At 37.3% G+C, this 21,738-nt stretch overlaps 1 protein-coding gene across 4 annotated transcripts in view; it reads left to right on the forward strand.

Moving 5' to 3' along the window:
- CTNNA2 (catenin alpha 2) overlaps window positions 1-21,738 on the forward strand; it is a gene marked incomplete at its 5' end in the record, with an annotated part of 1,039,969 nt that overhangs the window by 927,578 nt on the left and 90,653 nt on the right. For 3 of the 4 annotated variants that reach the window (XM_082642275.1, XM_082642276.1, XM_082642277.1), the window contains 3 exons: window positions 11,609-11,701; window positions 12,295-12,451; window positions 19,427-19,627. In XM_082642275.1, coding sequence (XP_082498401.1) covers window positions 11,609-11,701; window positions 12,295-12,451; window positions 19,427-19,627 — 451 coding nt within the window. The remainder of the gene's footprint in view (window positions 1-11,608; window positions 11,702-12,294; window positions 12,452-19,426; window positions 19,628-21,738) is intronic. The other variant, XM_082642278.1, reaches the window with a different exon arrangement.

Raw genomic sequence — 21,738 nt, forward strand, 5'->3', positions numbered from 1 at the left:
TTATTTACTTACATGAGACTCTGAGAGACCAAATAGTAGTGGAGAGTAATAACTTAATTCCTCAGTGAATGGTTGGAGGAAACAAAATCCCAGAAGGTCTATAGTAATGAAAAGGGTATTACATTCATTGCATGATTTTAGATAACACATGCTAAGTCCCTCCTATCCTTTTCACACAACCACATTATTGATGAACAGGCACCAAGAAGGCATTAGGTGATGCTTTATTACATTATTTTAAGCCACTGTGGTTTTTATATATGAAGAGTATAGATTTATGCTGAGTGATTCAGTTACAAAGCAGGCACATCAATTTGTTCATGAATGTGAGCTGGCGATTACCTTCATTAGAGTCACCAGAGCAGACTGATCACCTTAATTTGGGCAGAGGCATGCAAACAGTTATTGGCTAGTGATGTGTGTGTACCTGAGAGAACAGGCTGTTCAGCATCCCTGGGGAGCCCTAGGAATGCAGATTTGTGTCCTCACAGGTGTGTAAGTACCAGCAAGGGTACGAAGACTGGTGGGACTAGGAAGAAACTTTCCCCAGCACCATGTGGCAATATGTTTTATAGGTTTCATTTGGTTTTAGCTTCTGAAAGCTGATTTGATGATAAACTGTGGAAAGAATGGCATGGAGGACATATACTTGCTTGCAACTCCAGATTGTAGAACTTGGGGCCCTCCCAGTTTGCATGACTAGTTTATGACAAGTTGAATGGTGTTCTACTTTATACTGCATAAAGGCAATTTGTAGGATTTAATAAATTCAAAAAATTAGAATTGAGTACCCGTGATCCCATCTATGTACTAGGTGTAGTGAAGGCCTCTGTCCTGCAAGAATTCACAGTCTAGCTCGGAAAATGAAGTGACTTTTTAAGCAATCCTGATTTATACTTGTGGTTTGTAGAATGAAGCCTGGAAAGGCATTCCGATGAGGAGGTGCCCGAGAAGGCAAGGAGAAGCAGTGTCCAGGAGTGTAGAACTAATGCTGGTGACACTGGAGCATTAATAAATCATGCCTTGCTGGGGACCTTTCAGCAAGCACATAGCCATATGTAAACAAGTGCCATAACATTTTCCCTAACCCAGAAAATCCACTTCTGACAGAAGCGAAAACTGGAGGCCTAAAGATGTATGTTACTCTGTTTTTAGTAACAGCAAACATTGGAGAGTCCTTTAAATGTCTGGCAACAGGGAATTGACTTGCCAAATAATAAAGCAAAAACATTTGGTAATTTTATTCTATTATAAAAAATTGACTACAAGTATACAGACACTGGAAATATTTGCGATATAAGAGATTAAGCAGTAACAAAAGGGTACATGATGAGATTGTAACTTTATAAAAATTGTAACTGAAGGATGCAATAATCACACATAAAATTGACCTCCCTTTATTCTCTGTCACTGCCTCATTTTATTTCCTTTGTAGTAATCTTCATGATGTGAACTATAAAAATGCATTTACTTGTCTAATTTAAATATAAGCTTCTCTAAGGAATATGTCATGCTTAACTTGATCTCCTCTGTATCTTCGCTATATGGTACATCTAAGGTACTCAATATTTGAATGGCTGAATGCATCAGTGATTGATATTATTAAAGTATTTATTTGATAGTGACCTTTAAATAAAATGCCAAGTATGAAAATAATATCTCTCAAATCCTTGCTGGGTACTGGGTTAAGAACTGTAACCATTTTCATTTCAACCTTATCACCAGTATGTTTGTTTGTTTGTTTTTATCAGCATTTTTCTTTTTACAGTAGGTCCTTGTTGGTTATCTATTTTAAATATAGCAATGTGTCCATGTTAATACCAACTCCCAATCTATCCCTCCACACCATTCACCCGGTAACCATAAACTCATTCTCTAAGTCCATGAGTCTGTTTCTCATACAAAGTGAAGTAAGTCAGACAGAAAAAGACAAATATCATATGACACTGCTTATATGCAGACTCGAAAAAATTGATACAAATAAACTTATTTACAAAACAGAAGAATTTTTAATTGAAATAGTTACTATACAGTATTATATAAGTTACAGGTGTACAATATAGTGATGCACAATTTTCAAAAGTTATACTTCATTTATATATATAGTTATTATATAGTTATTATAAAATACTGGCTATATTTCCTGTGTTATACAATATATCCTTGTAGCTTATTTTATACCTAATAATCTGTACCTCTTACTCCCCTACCCCTATCTTGCTCCGCTTCCTCTTCCCTCTCCCCACTGGTAACCACTAGTTTGTTCTCTATATCTGTGAGTGCCAGTTTGTGTTATCATTGAAAAAATTGAGGCTCACAGAGGTAAAGCACCTTTCTTGTCTGGCAAGATGTAAACCTCAGGCTGCTTGCCTTCCAGAGCCCAGCCTCTTGATCATTATATGATTTTTAAACATTAAAACATATAGAATAGGGCTTCCCTGGTGGCGCAGTGGTTGAGAGTCCGCTTGCTGATGCAGGGGACACGGGTTCGTGCCCCGGTCCGGGAGGATCCCACATGCTGCGGAGCTGCTGGGCCCGTGAGCCATGGCCGCTGAGCCTGCGCGTCTGGAGCCTGTGCTCTGCAACGGGAGAGGCCAAAGCAGTGAGAGGCCCACGTACTGCAAAAAAACAACAGCAAAAAAACAACAACAAAAAAACAAAACAAAACAAAAAACATATAGAATAATCAAGAATGTCAGATGCTTCAGTGAGGTCCTTTAAAACAAAAGCAAGAAAAAGCGTTTCTCATTTTTTCCTCTCCTGCGTCTTCATGCTGCCCCAACTGCCAACCTCTCTTAAGCCATCCTTCCCTGATCAAATTATCCCTGTTGTCTAAGTCTCTTCAGTCCTTCAGAGGCTCAGTTACTGGTAATCAGATTGATAAACTCATCTTGGTCTGAGGCAGCTACATTTTTTTTTTAACAAACATTAGTTCATTTTATTATCACCATAAGCAGCTACATTTTAAAATGATTTCATAATATCTCAGAGTGAAAGAGAGACACTGTTGCAAACATATTTGGGGGCAGCCAGACCTTTCGGGCTCTGCTCCAATCAAGCTGTGAAGGTGGCCACTAAATCTACTCCTATGTCCATCTCTGTGGAAGTTCATTGTCTTCTTAAGGTTGAATCCCTTTGGCATAACATTGGCTGCTTCTGTCTTGCCTCTCAGAGTTCAGGGAAGTGTATTGCTTTGTCTCTTACTGAATTAAAAAATTCACCATCTGTAATATAAGAGGTATGTATTGTAGAAACCTTGAAATTCTGTATCAGATAGGCATGTATATATTAACACCATTTTGTGTCCTAATTGTATCAGTGCAGGTAACTGAATAAATCTTCAGATTGAGACCATAGCTCTCTTCATTGCTATGATCATCATAGAGAATAATATTTGCCTGGAATTCACGGCATCATCTCTTGTCCTTATGGTTTCATATGACCTTGTGACTATGGTGATTGAAAATTCCATAAATTCCCTTTTAATAGTAAATAAGTTCATTTTACCCTCAATTTTATGATGATAATGAAATATTAACATGAGAAGCAAGTGCTTTATAAATCTCTGAATTGCTATTCTGCTTTATTTCAATAGTGTGCTCTTCTTAAAACACCTATATGATACCTGAAGCTGTAAAAATTAGTGAAATGATAAAGTGTTTGGGGGTTGAATGAATTGAATATGTGTTGGTGTCTGGAACTTAACAGAACTGCAAATATTTAAAAATGTAATGTGATTTCCAGGACCAGAAAAGAGGGAAACATTCTTGTCTTTCTGATGCACTTTCATATCACTTTGGAGTTAAATGCCTAAATACTATAGCTGAGATTTTTAATATCTAATTAAGGAGCAGCCTTCCAGGTATTTTTGGCTTTTCTTGTAAGTGTTCACACAAGACTATGGCATTACTGAGACAGAGTTACTTTCTGTCTGTGATGTCCACACGAAACCAAATTTTTCTTAAAGACAGATATGATAAAATATCAATTATACGTGGAATCTAAAAAATGATACAAATGAACTTACTTACAAAACAGAAACAGACTCACAGACATAGAAAACAAACTTACGCTTACCAAGGGGAAAGCAGGAGGTGCGGAGATAAATTAGGAGTTTGGGATTAACATATATACACTGCTATATATAAAATAGGTAACCAACAAGGACCTACTCTGTAGCAAAGGGAACTCTTCTCAATATTCCGTAATGACCTATATGGGAAAATAATTTTAAAAGAGTGGATATATGTATATGTATGGCTGATTCACTCTGATGTACAGCAGAAAGTAACAGAACATTTTATTTTTGAGGTGATATCTCATTGCTATTTTTTAACACCTTTATTGGCGTATAATTGCTTTACAATATTGTGTTAGTTTCTGCTCTATAACAAAGTGAATCAGCTATATGCATACGTATATTCCCATACCCCCTCCCTCTTGCATCTCCCTCCCACCCTCCTTATCCCACCCCTCTAGGTGATCACAAAGCACCAAGCTGATCTCCCTGTGCTATGTGGCTTCTTCCCACTAGCTATCTATTTTACATTTGGTAGTGTATATATGTCAATGCCACTCTCTCACTTTGTCACAGCTTAACCTTCCCCCTCACCGTGTCCTCAAGTCCATTCCCTACATCTGTGTCTTTATTCCTGTCATGCCCCTAGGTTCATCAGAACCATTTTTTTTGATTCCATATATATGTGATAGCATATGGTATTTGTTTTTCTCTTTCTAACTTACTTCATTCTGTATGACAGACTCTAGGTGCATCCACCTCACTACAAATAACTCAATTTCATTTATTTTTATGTCTGAGTAATATTCCATTGTATATATGTGCCACATCTTTATCCATTCAACTGTCGATGGACATTTAGTTTGCTTCCATGTCCTGGCTATTGTAAATAGTGATGCAATGAACATTGTGGTACATGACTCTTTTTGTATTAAGGTTTTCTCAGGGTATATGCCCAGTAGTGAGATTGCTGGGTCATATGGTAGTTCTATTTTTAGTTTTTTAAGGAACCTCCATACTGTTCTCCATAGTGGCTGTATCAATTTACATTCTCACCAACAGTGCAAGAGGGTTCCCTTTTCTCCACACCCTCTCCAGAATTTATTGCTTGTAGATTTTTTGATGATGGCCATTCTGAGTGGTGTGAGGTGATACCTCATTGTAGTTTTGATTTGCATTTCTCTAATGATTAGTGATGTTGAGCATCTTTTCATGTTTTTGTTGGCAATCTGTATTTCTTCTCTGGAGAAATGCCTATTTAAGTCTTCTGCCCATTTTTGGATTGGGTTGTTGGTTTTCTTGATATTGAGCTGCATGAACTGCTTATATATTTTTGAAATTAATCAAGGATTAGTTGTCAGTTGTTTTGTTTGCAAATATTTTCTCCCATTCTGAGTGTTGTCTTTTTGTATTTTTTATGGTTTCCTTTGCTGTGCAAAAGATTTTAAGTTTCATTAGGTCCCATTTGTTTATTTTTCTTTTTATTTCCATTTCTCTAGGAAGTGAGTCAAAAAGGATCTTGCTGTGATTTATGTCATAGAGTGTTCTTCCTATGTTTTCCTCTAAGAGTTTTATAATGTCTGGCCTTACCTTTAGGTCTTTAATCCATTTTGAGTTCATTTTTGTGTATGGCATTAGGAAGTGTTCTAATTTCATTCTTTTACATGTAGCTGTACAGTTTTCCCAGCATCACCTATTGAAGAGGCTGTCTTTTCTCCCTTGTATACTCTTGCTTCCTTTATCAAAGATAAGGTGACCATATATGTGTGGGTTTATCTCTGGGCTTTCTATCCTGTTCCATTGATCTATGTTTCTGTTTTTGTACCAGTACAATACTGTCTTCATTACTGTAGCTTTGTAGTATATTCTGAAGTTCAGTAGCCTGATTCCTCCAGCTCCATTTTTCTTTTTCAATATTGTTTTGGCTATTCAGGGTCTTTTGTGTTTCCATACAAATTGTGAAAATTTTTTGTTCTAGTTCTGTGAAAAATGCTATTGATAGTTTGATAGAGATTGCATCGAATCTGTAGATTGCTTTGGGTCATATAGTCATTTTCAAAATGTTGATTTTTCCAATCCAAGAATGTGGTATATCTTTCCATCCATTTGTATCATCTTTAATTTCTTTCATCAGTGTCTTATAGTTTTCTGCATACAGTTCTTTTGTCTCCTTAGGTAGGTTTATTCCTAGGTATTTTATTCTTTTCTAACACATTTTAAATCAACTATACTCCAATATATTTTTTTAAATAAAAAATAATAAAAACCAAAATAAAATAGATGAACAGCAAGGAAAAAAAAAAGACTAATTTGATAGCTACAATGTTGTGTTCATCAGGAACTTCGAGCTGTGCTGTGTTTTTTGGTACATGTGTTTGATTGAAAACATCTTGCATTTTAAATAATCACAATGTATTTTTATGAGGGCTCCACACATTCTCGATTTTGTCACTGCCATCCGTGTCCCTGGAATATCTCTATCTGTTTTTGGTCAGCTAAGGTGATGATTAAAGGGTTTAGGAATGGATGCCAGTCATACAGATTCGGTTTAAGGAGCAAGTTACTTTCTTAGGATAATCAGCATCAGCTCTCCCTGCTAGTTTATTGTCTTTCTAAAACTGCTAATGATGTTATTGTTTGCTTTATCTATTTACCCAGTTTGCCTCCAGAAGAGTGAAAAATGTCATAGTCTTTGAGCAACCAGAAAATTGTTCTAATCAGGCAATCAGAAAAGCATTATAAGATGGATATCTTACCTCTCCATGATGTGTTTACTGATTCCCAGCCAGGAGTACTGATTATTTCTTTTTTGAACACTTAAAGCTCTTGTAGTCAGCAGCATACAACTTAGCTAAGGTTGCTAAGCTTCCTTCTTTCCCCCAAGATAACCAGTTTTTAAGGCATTTAAGTCAAGGATAGAAGACTTGGTCCAGTCTTTTTAGCTTTTACTTCCCCAAATCCATTATGCTCTCAGAAGTCATGAAGGAGGACTTCCTTTCCTGAGAGAGTCTTGGGAAATTTAGTGCAATTAGCTCACCAAGGAGCTATGCCACCTTTACGCATGGCCTAGTCACTTTTAGAAATCATAAATCAATCTAAATAGCCCAACATTTAATAGTTAATGATAGACTTTATTGTTTCTTGAGCCCCCAGGAAGGCAATTGATTCTTGTTTCCTGAGCTAAGTTGTAAACAATTCAAGAGTGGAGAAAGCAGAGGCCAGCACCAGCCCGTAAATGTTATCTATTTAGTTGATTCAAGCAAGTTTCAAAATTCTATTAAATATAATCATATCACTCAATTTTGGTTTGCGGTCTCATAACACTGATCTATTAATGGTATATTGTTCATTTTTTTACTCCAATTTTTTTTTTCTAATGTCTCATGATTCTATTCTACTATTCTCTTCCCCTCCTCCCCCCCACATAGGAAGACTATCATGCCAATTTTTTTTTTAAAGGAGAAAATATTGTGATTTGAAACATAGGACATTTTATTTCACCAAAGAGTTTCTGATATCATAACATAAGAGCTGTAGTTAAAGAACAGGTAGTTGAAATCAATCATTAAGTACCTACTGTGTGCAGTAGCCTTGTACTGGTGTTGAAATATTCACTGGCGTTTCAAGCTGCATTATTGATTAGGAGCTGCCTCAAGACTGAAACTTAGTGTTTGCTGCCAGAGTTCTCAAAATCACAGTATATAAAACCATGTTCAGTCACTATGATGTCAATGAGTCCAGTGAGAAACACAAAGGCAAGCTAAAGGAAAATAAGGAAGATAGGAATTTGGATTGTGTCCATGACCAATTTAAAATACAGAAGCTTGCCTTTGGAGATAGTGAAATCCTTAGCATCATGTTGGAAATATTTTCAGAATGTTGTAGAATATAACACAAGGTAAATGAAATTCTGATTTTAAGTAGACTTAAACAACAGGAGTACATTTCAGAGTGGAGGTTGCCAGGCTTTAGGATTTATAAATCAATAAATTAAAGAGAATAAATAATTGAAGAACTATTGGGAGTTGTCACTTCTTTATTTTTGCTAAGTGTTGCTAGCACTATTCCCCTATGATGATTCTGTTGGGCAGTGAGGTTCCCACAGTAGATCTAAGCCATAATAGAGTTTATTAAACAAAGGATGAAGAAACATTCCAAAAGATACAAATTTTTTTTGTTTGTTTGTTTTATCACAATGTGGAAGTTACTGGTTTGCATCTCCCTCACACAAGAGCCCAGTTTTTCTCAGCCCTAGCGTTCCTAGGATCAGCTTCTGTCTGGGGACCTGCCACCAGCATGTTCAGGAGACTGTGTGGTCTGGAGAACCACCTCTGTGTCTTATACAAGCCATTACAGTATTCCCTTCTGTGCTTAGGCTGACACTCTTCTGCTGTCTGCAAGCCTTACCTCTAAACCATACTCAGACTTCTCCCTGACTTATACTAGGCTCCCTTGAGACTCGTACAAGTGCAAGAAAGTATTTTATCAGAGCTGGTGATATAATAGATTCTAGTTACTGCATTAAAAAAATTTATTATGGAAAATTTCAAGCATATCTTAAAGTAGAGCCTGTATAATGAATCATCATATAGTATCACACAGCTTTGACCATTATGAACTAACAGCCAGTCATTTTTTCTATACCTCCACCCATTTCCCCTACCCTAAATAACTGTGAAGCAAATGCAAAACATATAATTCCATCCATAAGCATCTTGATATATATATGTGTGTGTGTGTGTGTGTGTGTATATATATATACATATATATATATACATATACATATATATATATACATATATATGGCTATGGACACTTAACTGAAGTATTACTAGGGTATTTTAAAACATTACATATAAACATATATAAAAGCTATGGACACTTTAAATAAAAATAACTGAATTATTACTAGGGTATTTTAAACATTAACCCCTTAATATCATCAAATATTTAGTGAGTTTTAAATTTCTTTCATTGTTTTACAATGTACATATATATAAAAATCATTTAAATATTTATGGATGTTTATATAATGGTTTATTTGTCTATTCAGGATCTATAAAGGTCTGACTTTTTTCTACTAGTTATCACCATCAGGATTTTCATGATGGCATCCATGTGGTTTTATTTTACATGTTGGTCTCTTGGATTTCTGTAAATTGAGAATCAATCCTAAGGCTGATCATTTTCATGTTTTGTTTTTTTGTTGTTGTTATTGTTGCTTTTGGCAAGAACGTTTCATAGGTAGTGTTCTGTCATTCTATCAAAAGATACATAATATATGGTTCTCTTTCTCTTTCTTATTTATAAATATGTTTATGTCAACAGCCATTTGATAATTGGTCTAGAGCCTTTATCTCATTGAGAGTGCTGGTATTTTCTTACTTTTCATCTTACAAAGATGCAAGCAAATATTACCCAAGATCTGATTGCTGGAGCATTTTAACGTTTTCATGTTGTTGTCCTTATATAGAGTCATATGCCAAACTCTTTAGCAGCTGTTCACTGCAATGGAAAAGTATGACCTCAAGTCTCTGTCACATACCAAGCAAGGATGCTAAAAAGCAAACAAAACCATAATCTGAAATCATCATTTCATAAAATGAAAGGTTTTCAACAGAAGAAATGGGAAGAATCTAAGATTAAAAGACAGAATTTTAAATTAAATACATATATTTTTTCTCAAAAATTCATCACACCATCCTGATTTCACATGCCACAATGGACATGGGCCACTGCATTCTGGACTCAAACAATGGACTAGAATATAAGAACTATTGTTGAGCTCCATGACATTAGTAAACATCTGCTAGAAGGTAATGTGAAAATTTGTCCAGCCAAATTACAGGACTAACAACTTTATCTTTAAGAGTATTTTTGACTTATTATGTATTCCAAATCACTATATGCAATTTTGAAAAGCTATTAAAAGGTTACTCTTTAATTCAATAAACATGTATTGAGAACTGATTCTCTGTCACATACTTATTCGGGCATTTGGAATATAAAATACAGTAGAATACAAATATAACAAAGATTAATAAAAAAGCAGAGTGGAGACAATATTGAAATTGAGAACCTGTGTTCTTGCTCTCCCTCCAAGGAGCCTGCTCATACCCCTGGGCGTTTAGCATCCTATTAATGGGTATAAAAAGGCATGTTTGTCTTTCTCTTTGAAAACTAAGTTTCATAGTGAAAATTATCTGAAGAACCAAAGGTAAACTATAAAATGTAAGAAACTACATGAGAACTTTTGGAACTCAATCTGTGGTTTCTCATAGTATATATTCTCACTGTAATAGACGTAATATGTTCTTTTTTAAAAGCTTCAAAATGGGATTCTTTGCACTAATGATTTATTGAAGTCATCTTTGAAAGTATCCCTAGTATCACCATCTATCCATCTCCTTTTGCTGATAAGGAAACAATCCTCCAAATGTGGCATGACTTACAGAATGGGTTAGTGGTTGAGCCTCCTGAGCTACAGCTCTGTGCTGCTCTCCCTGTTCCACACTAAGGTTTCTTTCACATTAGGAACTATACACGTATGCAGTGCATTTGAATCTCCCAGAGCATTAAGGCAGAGTAGGGAAGCAGTCTTGTTTTGGAGAGCAGAAGTGAACAAAAAAGTGATACAAAAAGGCAGATGGCCACAGGACTCCTAGGGATTCTCTCTGCTAATCATGTACTCTACTTGCCCTACTGCTCCTAGCCCTGGCAGCCCTTCTCTTCTCCTTTTCCCTTTCTAATCTCCATCCTCCTGTCCTCTTGACACCAGCTTGATGGGACTGATCAGTGTTTTGATGATCACTTTGTGTGCTGTTGACCTTGGCAAATCAGGCTGGCCTTGTATTACTAATTCTTACTCCTTGAAGAGAAGGAATAACATTGAAATGCTTGACCTGGGAACTTGAATTCAGTTCAGCTGTTTTGGCTGTTATAGTATGTTTTAAAAATCAAACTTGAATGCCTTTATAATGGACTTGCATATCCTCATTGGCTGCACACTCCCCTCACTGCCTACTGGATTACACCAGCCTTTTCTACACACTTTTCAGAACTGCCTGGCCCCTGAAAGCATTTGAGTTGACTACTGTGGGCTGACATCTTCCTGACAGACTGTGACAGGAAGATCTTGGGTTCTTTGGGGTAACAGACACTAATTTTCAGTTTACTATGGGTCTCTTTAAAATCCAAAGCATTGCCTGTGGCATCTCTCTCACTGTTCAGAATTTAGTACTGATGTGGCCAAAATCACAGTGCTTTGCATTCAATAATGAGTCTTAGGGAGTTCAAGTGGGAGTGTAGATGGAGGCGAAAAGAGTTCAGAAGAACCCAGTTAAAATGCATTATTGTGTGTGCTCAAGAATCTTGAAGCAATGATTTGTTATTAACACCTTGCTTTTCTGATAGAAATGCCTACAGACAGAAGACTTAGTAATATTTAGTTTAATACAGAAGGGTCCCTTTATCTCATTTGTGAAAGGATTCTCTTGGATGTGGCGCTCTCCAGGGAAGGTACAAGGTCATGCAGCAGTGTATTTTCCCTTGGTCCCAACATCATTCTCATTCAAATCCTCTTCAATACAGGTGGCCAATTTGGCCTGTTCCATCTCCAACAATGAAGAAGGGGTGAAATTAGTTCGGATGGCAGCCACCCAGATTGACAGCCTGTGTCCCCAGGTAAGCCTCATTTACTTTGTTTCTAAAGCCTGATATGTCAGATCTTCTATGCTCCAGCCCTCATGTCACTCATTTCCTTCCCTTGCCCTCTTTCCTCTCACTGGAAAGTGCTACACAAAATTCATGAGCCATTTCAGGTTCTGCCTTTCTCAAAAAGAACTTCAAACTATTCCAGTCTCTTCAGAATTATTGTGGCGATTATTCTCTTTTCCACTCCTATTGGCTTTCTTCTATTTGTCTTGTACTGTTATTTCAATGCTCCATACCTATTTACCTTTAGTGTCTTAACCACTAAATTATACACTTGTGCATGTAGAAGATGAATTATATTTCTGCCACATCTGTGCTAAGTAGGCTTTGTCCAGTAAACACTTTTTGAAACCTATATCTTAAATAAAGAAGAAAAGCAAACAAAAACTAGTAGTAGTTGATAACCTACTTTAACTTTCATGTTTTGATTGTCCTTCCAAACACTGGGAACCCACTTATCTCTGGGAGCTGCAGGGTCCAGGGTTTCAACATGGTCTCTGACCTGCTTGTTCCTCTTTTGAAGAGTGTGGTCAATATGTCCCTGGATTGTTTCTAACAAATAGGTCATCAATGCCGCTCTCACACTGGCTGCCCGGCCACAGAGCAAAGTTGCTCAGGACAATATGGATGTCTTCAAAGACCAGTGGGAAAAGCAGGTCCGAGTGCTGACAGAGGCTGTGGATGACATCACCTCAGTGGATGACTTCCTTTCTGTCTCAGGTAATCACAAACAGGCCCCTTACAAGGCAGCCGAAGGAAGAGAACAAGATGAGATGTGGAATATCTTTCAAATGTCATGGGTTTGTGTTTCAAGTGCTCTCCTTGGCCCTTTGAGCTTTCAATCATCTCTGCAACTGTAATTGTAACACCCTCTTGAAAATTCTTCTCTGCTGTGCACATTATTTCAAGACACTGAGCCAAAGCATTTGGGGGGAAAACACAAATTTCTGATCAAGATATTAGAAACCTGAACAGGTTATTTAAGTAGAGTTAGGTTCCTTTTTACTTCCTGGAGGTTTTTTTTTTTTTTTTTTTTTTTTTTTTTTTTTTTTTTTTTTTTTTTTTTGTGGTATGTGGGCCTCTCACTATCGCGGCCTCTCCTGCTGCGGAGCACAGGCTCTGGACGCGCAGGCTCAGCGGCCATGGCTTACGGGCCCAGCTGCTCCACGGCATGTGGGATCCTCCCAGACTGGGGCACGAACCCGTGTCCCCTGCATCAGCAGGCAGACTCCCAACCACCGAACCACTAGGGAAGACCCTTCCTGGAGTTTTTAAAATAGGATGGCCTTTGATGCATCTGAATCATCCATCTAAAAAAGGGTATGGGTTATGAGACTGGTTATGTTTAAAAATAAAAAAATTAAAACAACAATGAGTTATTCCAATTTGGCTGCGTTAAGTTTTTTTTCCTCAATAAGTGAAGTTACCCAGGTTTGTGATAAGCTGGGAAGAAATGTTAGCCACAGAATGAACCCATTAGAAGGCACTTGGGAGCTATTGAGGCTTTGAGCACTTGACCATGAGGCTGTGGAGAGAAGTGAGAGAAAGTAACTAGTCATCACTGGAAATTGTAACTTTCTTCTTTGTAAATGAAGCCAGACTGAAGGATGTTGGCACGTTTGAATAACCATGTAGTCAATTTGACCTTTAAGGGGGCTCATCAATGCTGTTTCAAATTTAGCTACCAGCCAGCTAACGGGCCTTTTTCCAAACACATTTGACTAAACACATTTGGCCCAATTCACCTGGAAAAGTCTCTATGGAAGGCATGGGGAAGGAGGTCACCAGAAACCTCAGCCTCCTTGTGATGCATTAAAATAACCAAGTGACGCTTGAAAATTCAAATTGACCAGGTGTTGACTCTACCACAGGCGTATGGAACTCACACACGACAGCTCAGGTGTGCCCTAGACTTGACCAGGACTTACTGAGGTCTGAGAGGGAGGGGTTGCAGCACAACTGGTGCGATCCAGACACACAGGGCCTCTGACTGCAACAGTGTGGAAGGGATTTCTGCAGGAGGCTTAGTGTGTTTAGAAACTTTTCTCTAGTTGCAGTCTTTCCTTTCACCAAGAAACTGACAATGAATTCCCACTGCGGGCTTCTGTTTAAAGCTTGTCTGAGAACAGCATAGTTGACTCTGTAGATCTGATGGATGATGGAAAAGCCAACTTTGAAATCATCGAGGGCAGGGCAAGGGAGATGGGAAAAATGAGTGAATACATGCTCAGTATCTATAATTTGTCTGACTTTCTGTTATTTGGTTTCATTCACACCAAAGTTTTATAATATAGGTATCACTATGCTGAGCCTTCCTTTGAGAACAGTAAGGCACTGAGAGGTAGGTAACTTGACAGATGTGTAATTAAAATCCAGATATCCTCTTTCCATAATCTATATAGATCTCAGTAAGTCTAGATAGAAGGAAATTTGCCTTTGATGTTTCCAGCTTTCATTGCAGCTCCTTCCCCACCCCCTCAAACCTCGCCATCCCCTCTGGTGCCACCATTCCATTCTCTCTTCCTTCTTGGAAATCTGTCTAATTCTTCATTCCCAAAGTGCTTTGTTTTTGATGACTTTTCAAAACAACTATTCATTTAAACATACCCATATGCAGGGGTTGGCTAATAAAGAGCTCAATGTGTTGCCATTCCTGGGATTTTTGCTTCACTGATGCATGAGTCCTAACAACATAAAAGATATGCAAGAAATTCATCTTTCATAAGGTGCTTAGAAATTGTTTGGATAGACATATTGGGGATTTGAGTGGTGGGGAACAGAAGGATGGACACCAGGACTGAGCATCTTTCTTGTATCTAGTCAGTCTTTGCCAGGATAACTATAGGGGTCCCCCAAAGGGGCAGGGGGACTCTCCAACCAGCCTCAGATCTCACACAGCAATCCAACAGCCCCAGAAATCTTACGCTATTCCCCTTCTATCTACAAATGAATAGAAAATATCCATATACTACCTTTTTCAAAGAGGAATCATTTTAGAACTTAAAGCTTTCCCACCTTATTCTTTTCTTTAAATGCATGTATGAAAATTTCTGAGGGTAGAGAAAAGCAAGGTTAGGAGGTCTTATCTCAGACTGTTTCAGTAGTGCAAAGCTTTTCTTAATTTTCTTCCACCGGATCTGCCTCTCTGCCACCTTTCTCCCTGCCATTCCTTTGTGCATCTCATTATTACCAGCAACAAGAAAAGGCTTTGGCTTCCGCTGATAATACTGTGCAGTCCAACCCCAGTGGTACAAGCGCCGCAGCATGCCATGACAGGAAAATGAACAGGCGCTGTCAGGGAGCCAGCCTTGGCAGGACCTGATAGAGCATGCCTTTGGACTTGACAGTCGGAGGCGGCAGGCACCTTTCCACAGATGGGCTTGACAAATAATGACACAGCCCACTCTGTCCTGCTGGTAGACTGTAGATACAGCCCGATAGTTGGGGAAACTACTTCTAATCTCCTCTCTGAGCTGGAGCCAAAACATTTGCATCAATAAATTGCAAGGTTGGCCCAGGAGATATTTTGAAATGGCATTAATGGCACTTTATGTATCATCTTCTTCTTAAGGGAATATCTATTCTGGCAGGAAATTCTAGTTTGAAAACAACAACAAAAATATTTTTTTTAAGGGATAGTTTTGTTTTGCTTTCTTTCTTTCTTTTTTTTTTTTTTTTTTCATGCTACCTGAACTTGTGTGTCTGAGTGCTTAATTTGTCCATATGAAATGCAACAAGTTTGGGGAGCTACTAACATTACAGGAGCAAAACCAATTTTCAGATGTGGTCTGGGCTTCTAAAAAAAATGAAATGGCTGTATTAGAACACAAACTTTTCCCACTGGGCAAAAACTAAAATTTTTAATAGTGTCTTAAAATGAGCATCTTGGCATTAATCACAAAACAGTTGAATTCTTGGGTTTGGCTCACAAAATAGCAAGCATCTAAGATCTGAAAAAGTGTTAACTCAATCCCATAATGTCTAAAAGTTTCGTTTTGCTTTGTTTGCCTTTTCCTCTTTGATTTGTTTGTTTGTTTGTTTTTTTTTTGACTCCAGGGTCTTGAGTTTGTTTCATTAAAAAATTCACAGACTGAACTTTGCTTTTGAATTTAGAAGCTATAGCTTTAAAGCTTATAATAATCAGGTAGTTTGGTCACCTATGATTTTTTAACAAGATTACATCTTTCCTGAAATTGTAAGTTTGCAAAAATTCAAGGAAGTTTACCACAAAATACGTTGCAGACAAATGTTCTATGATGTTTAAAAACCATGCTTTACATCCAGGCATCCAAAGTACCTAAGGGGTTTATCCCAGCAATGTAATCATCTCTGGAATACAGGTGCTTTTTATTATTACTTTCTCTTCTATGTTATTTTCTAGTTGGAACATCATTCCTCTATCTCCTTACTTAATGAATTATTTCTCCTGAAAATAGCTTAGGATAAAAATATATAATTGATTGTCCCTCTTCAATGGACATGTTTATTCAGGATTTCTTCTTTGATTGCCTGCTCTAAGGCACTGTCAGGTATGAAAATATGAGTTAAGTGTGGATTCTGCCTTTGAATAATTCACTGCCCTTTTTGATAGATACTAGACCAGAGTAATTCCAAACTTGTGAACCCCAGGCCTGAGGGTGTAGGGACTAGGGGTGGAGAAGTTATTACAAGGTGTCCAGGGAAACCATATATAGACCGAGTATCATCTTTTGATAAAATAATATGTCTACAACAATATAGCTCTTTTCAAGTGCATTATTGGTACTTAGCTTAATAAAGTACAAATTTATTTTAGAACATTCTTTATCATTGTGGCTTTTACATATATATCATCCACTGGTATAACCACTATCATGAGGGAATTGTAATCCATATTTTTATAAAATGGGTACCTCTAATTGGGTAAAGTTGGGAATGCAGAGTAAACAATCTCAACATTTCATTAAAAGAGTTGATTAAGCAAACTGAGTCAGTTAGTAAGCTGAAAATTAGTAAAATTAATATTTTATTCACACATGATTAATGTGACTAACCATTGAACAAATTAATTGGCAATTCAATTAAAAGCAATGCTTTTATCAGCTCGGTGCTTTGTGACCACCTGGAGGGGTGGGATAGGGAGGGTGGGAGGGAGACGCAAAAGGGAGGGGATATGGGAACATATGTATATGTATAACTGATTAAATTTGTTATAAAGCAGAAAAAAAAGCAATGCTTTTGATATCATGGCCTCCTTCAATTAATGTATATAGTTGACCCTTGAAAAACTTGGGGGTGTGGGGCACTGACCCTCCCTCCACACAGCTGAAAATCTGGGCATAACTTTACAGTGAGCCCCATAGATGGGAAGTTCTGCATCTGTGGATCCAACCAACCTCAGCTCTGTGGTACTGTAGTATTTACTACTGAAATAAATCCATGTACAAGTGGACCTGCACTGTTCAAACCTTTGTTGTTCAAGGGTCAACTGTAGTTATACCTATGAAAGCATATTCTTTTTCTTACCTCCTAATTAAATTAGTTGCATATTTTAGTTTGGAAATTAGATTTTAAAAACTATCATTTCATTTTAGGATATTAGGTCATGAATGGGCTTCTTACATTTTAAATTTTGTTAATTCCAGAGACATTAGTATCTAATGTAATTGACAGATTTCTCTGTTTTGCATTCAATTTCATCTTTAAACTATGCACAGAAAAATGGTAGGTATGCTTATTCTTACCTTATGTTATTCAAAGAAAATGCCTGGTTTTTGTTTTGTTTTGTTTTGTTTTTTTCAGTACACGGGCCTCTCACTGTTTTGGCCTCTCCCATTGCGGATCACAGGCTCCAGACGCTCAGGCTCAGTGGCCATGGCTCACGGGCCTAGCCGCTCCACGGCATGTGGGATCTTCTCACACTGGGGCACAAACCTGTATCCCCTGCATTGGCAGGCAGACTCTCAACCACTGTGCCACCAGGGAAGCACGAAAATGCCTGTTTTTGACATGAACACCCTCGTAGTTGCCCATTTTCAGGGACCACGACATATTTTAATTGTCTGGAGGAATCCAGCAGGGCAGTAAGAGAGACCTATTTGAATCAAACTTCTGTATTTAAAATCCTGTGCCAAGTTTCATTTGAGTAAACCTTTTTTTTTTTTGAAGGTGTCCTTTTAGGTGAGTTTGCATGATCCAATCCAAGATCTCATAAAGAGGTGGTTTCAGAAGTTCCTTAATCAAAATGAAAGCCTTTAAGTCTCTATTTTCACAACTGTCTTTCTCTTTTTCTCAGGAAAATATCAGCATTCAGGAAATAACTTCTTGTGAGTTTAAGATATATAAATATTAAAATGTAAACATTTCATTTTTTTTCTATTCTAATTTCTATTTGAAACTAGAGAATGTAGAAATCAGAAATTTATAAATAGTTGAGTGAGGAAATCATATTGCATGAGATCAAACAGATGTTCCTTTATGAAACATGTTATACTTTGCAATTTTCTATCCAATTTCATATAAAAACAAATATTTTCTCTGAGTGATTGGTTTAATGAAAGAAGGAGAGATCCATGGGAGAGACTGGGATTTGCCGAGTACCCTCCCATCTCTCCTTCTTTAGGAATTTATAAATCAGAACTAGCTCTAGAAACTTCTAAAAGAGGTAATCATTCAATTTAGTCCTTTATTTACTGTTCATTGGATAGTTATAATTTCTTAAGGGTTACCAGATTACTTAAGGCTACTTCCAAGCTTGTTCGATTATTCTATTGTGTGTGTATATGTATATATTTAGCTTAAGTTCTTTTTTTTTCCTCAGAGTACTAAACTTTTTGAACATTTCCTTAGAATTCTGTTTCTAAAGAATGTTCAAGGAACATAATAACACATCTCACACTGGACATGGAAAATACAAAGTTGAACACTTGCAAAACTGTAAGGGACCAGACTGCATGTTTTTTCTAGGCTTGTAGAGAGAAAATCCTCTCTTCCTGCCTGCTTGGATTCTGCTTTGGACAATGATGGAGAGTGATCCCTGACCTTGACTGCAATCTGAGGGAACCAGCCACAGACTGGATTGTATTTCAATTGTGGGGAACTCTGTGATCCTCTTCACCTGATCAGTTTCCATTGTGTATACCTTATGCATGACACAACATTGGGAGACTGATGGGGTGATATTTGTTCATTTTAAAGTCTCCCTTAAATGTTTCCTCAATAAAAACATGATTCAACCCAAAGTGCAACTCTGGACATATCTAGAAACATTGCTGCTTGGTGACTTCTTGTGCGCTGCCACTACCACTCTTAAAAGACCTTTTCACCCAATAAATCCTAAACACTGAAACAAAGAAAGAGATATTTTTAAAGATGGTGGTTCTCAAAGTGTGGTCTCCAAACCAGCAACATTACCATCACCTGGGAACTTGGTAGAAATGCAATTTCTTGGGCCCAACCCCAGACCTAGTGAATCAGAAACCCTGAGAGAGACACCCAACAGTCTCTATGATGCTACAAATCCTCCAGTTGATGTTCAAGTTTGAGAACCACTATTGTAATTGTAAACTATGTTCTTTAAATATAATTTCAATGTTATTAAGAATGTATTGAGATGTACAATTTAATGGCTTGTGAGTTAATGAATCTATCTTCAATAGGTTTTTAAGTGTGTCAGTGGTAAAAAATCATATAAATGTGTATGTGTCCTCTCCACAGAAAATCATATCTTAGAGGATGTGAACAAGTGTGTGATAGCCCTTCAAGAGGGGGATGTGGACACTCTGGACCGGACTGCAGGGGCTATCAGGGGCCGGGCAGCTCGAGTCATACACATCATCAATGCTGAGATGGAGAACTATGAAGCTGGAGTTTATACTGAGAAGGTGCTGGAAGCTACAAAATTGCTCTCTGAGACAGGTAACCATGGATATTAGGTTTGACCAAAATGTCAGCAACATGATTAATTTCCATACCTGAATCAATCTGTTTCATTGTTTCCCATAGGTCTTTCTGCTTTTAAATTACACATGATCATAAAAAGGGTGTTCTTTATTTCTTGAGTTTGAATTGGACTACTTTAGCAGAATAATAATTTATTGTTTTGCAGTATATACTACTCTACAGTTTTTATATGTAAGCATTGATTCTCACAAAGACCTTATGAAGTAGGCAGATTTTTATTATCTCCTATTATGAATGTGAAAATGGAGTTTTGAATCAGTTAAGAGACTGAAAAAAGGTCACAAGTCTAGAAAATATTGAATATGTGATTGGAACGTGGAATCTTGAACTTGAAAAACATTTTCCTGTCTATTTCTTGAGAAGATAAGGACAACCAAGGAAAAGCATAAAGGCTCTAGGCAGTACATGGACATGAAGTAATCAAAGGAGGTACTGGTTACTGAAAAAGGGTTAGACTTTAATATATGACCTGCTCCTCTAGCAAAGGCTTGCATTCCCTCTTCCAGGGCATGTGGCTGCCCACTGGGGAATCACGGTTGTGGTGAGACACAGTTACTTATGGGAGCCTGTCATAGCTCTCTGGTACACTGAGATGGAAAAAAGACTTATTTCTACTAAGTTAGCACAACAACCCATAACTCTGGATAGTTGGGTCAAAGAGTAGCCTATTTTTAGTAGTTTTTGCTCTTGACTGGTGTCTCTTGGCTTCAGTCCCTTATGCCTTGTGTATTTGTATATATGGGGGAATTAGAGTAGAGAGAAAGTCCAGGAATGGAGAGAAGACAAATGGAATTAACTCTATATTGGATGGAGTTATGAATGGTTAATGAATTGGGTCCTCTGTATGCATAGAAGGAACTTACCTCAGCATCAGTGGAAGTCTTCATGGGTCTATATATGGAAGTTGGAACCCACTAGGCTTTTAAAAATAAACATATCTCTGAAAGGTCAGATATTACAGTATTCCAAGTTTTACATGATAAGACATGTTAGTAGAAACATGTTTCCTTCTACAGGGAAAAGGTTATTTACAAAGACTTCTGTAGCTATTTGTTAGTCTAGAATAGCATGGAAAAACAACAGATAAAGAGACATTGGTTGCTATCTGAAATATAAGCAGAAAAAGGACTAGTGTAATATCACATAATAAAGAACACATCTAGGGATCGTTGCTCTTGAGAATCCTCACATACTTAGAATTACAAATAATAACAATAATAATACGATATATCCATAATTCAAAAAGAGTCATGTACCATAATGTTCATTGCAACTCTATTTACAACAGTCAGGACATGGAAGCAACCTAAGTGTCCATTGATAGATGAATGGATAAACAAGATGTGGCACATGTATGCAATGGACTATTACTCAACCATAAAAGGAAACAAAATTGAGTTATTTGTGGTGAGGTGTATAGGCCTAGAGTCTCTCATACAGAGTGAAATAAGTCAGAAATAGAAAAAAATACTGTATGCTAACACATATATATGGAATCAAAAAATAAAAATAAAAAAGGGTCTGATGAACCAAGGGGTAGGACAGGAATAAAGACACAGATGAAGAGAATAGACTTGAGGACACGGAGAGGGGGAAGGGTAAGCTGGGACAAAGTGAGAGAGTAGCACTGACATATATACACTACCAAATGTAAAATAGATAGCTAGTGGGAAGCAGCAGCATAGCACAGGGAGATCAGCTCAGTGCTTTGTGATCACCTAGAGGGGTGGGGTAGGGAGGGTGGGAGGGAGACACAAGAGGGAGGGGATACGGGGATATATGTATACGTATAGCTGGTTCACTTTGTTATAAAGCAGAAATTAACACACCATTGTAAAGCAATTATACTCCAATAAAGATGTTAAAAAATGATAATATGATATATCCACATTGTAATTAGCTGAAATTCAGCACTATTTTTTATTTTTTAAAATTTTTTTCAAATAGACTTGCCCTTTTCATTCAATAGAGCAACACAATGTAAGCCATACAGTATTTCTTTTCTCATTTGGAATAATTAGAAACAGTTATTTTACTCTCCAGTTTAAGGATTTTTTTTTTCACCC

The sequence above is a fragment of the Mesoplodon mirus genome (assembly GCF_964341445.2).
Source record: "Mesoplodon mirus genome assembly, chromosome: 14".
NCBI lineage: Eukaryota > Metazoa > Chordata > Mammalia > Artiodactyla > Ziphiidae > Mesoplodon > Mesoplodon mirus.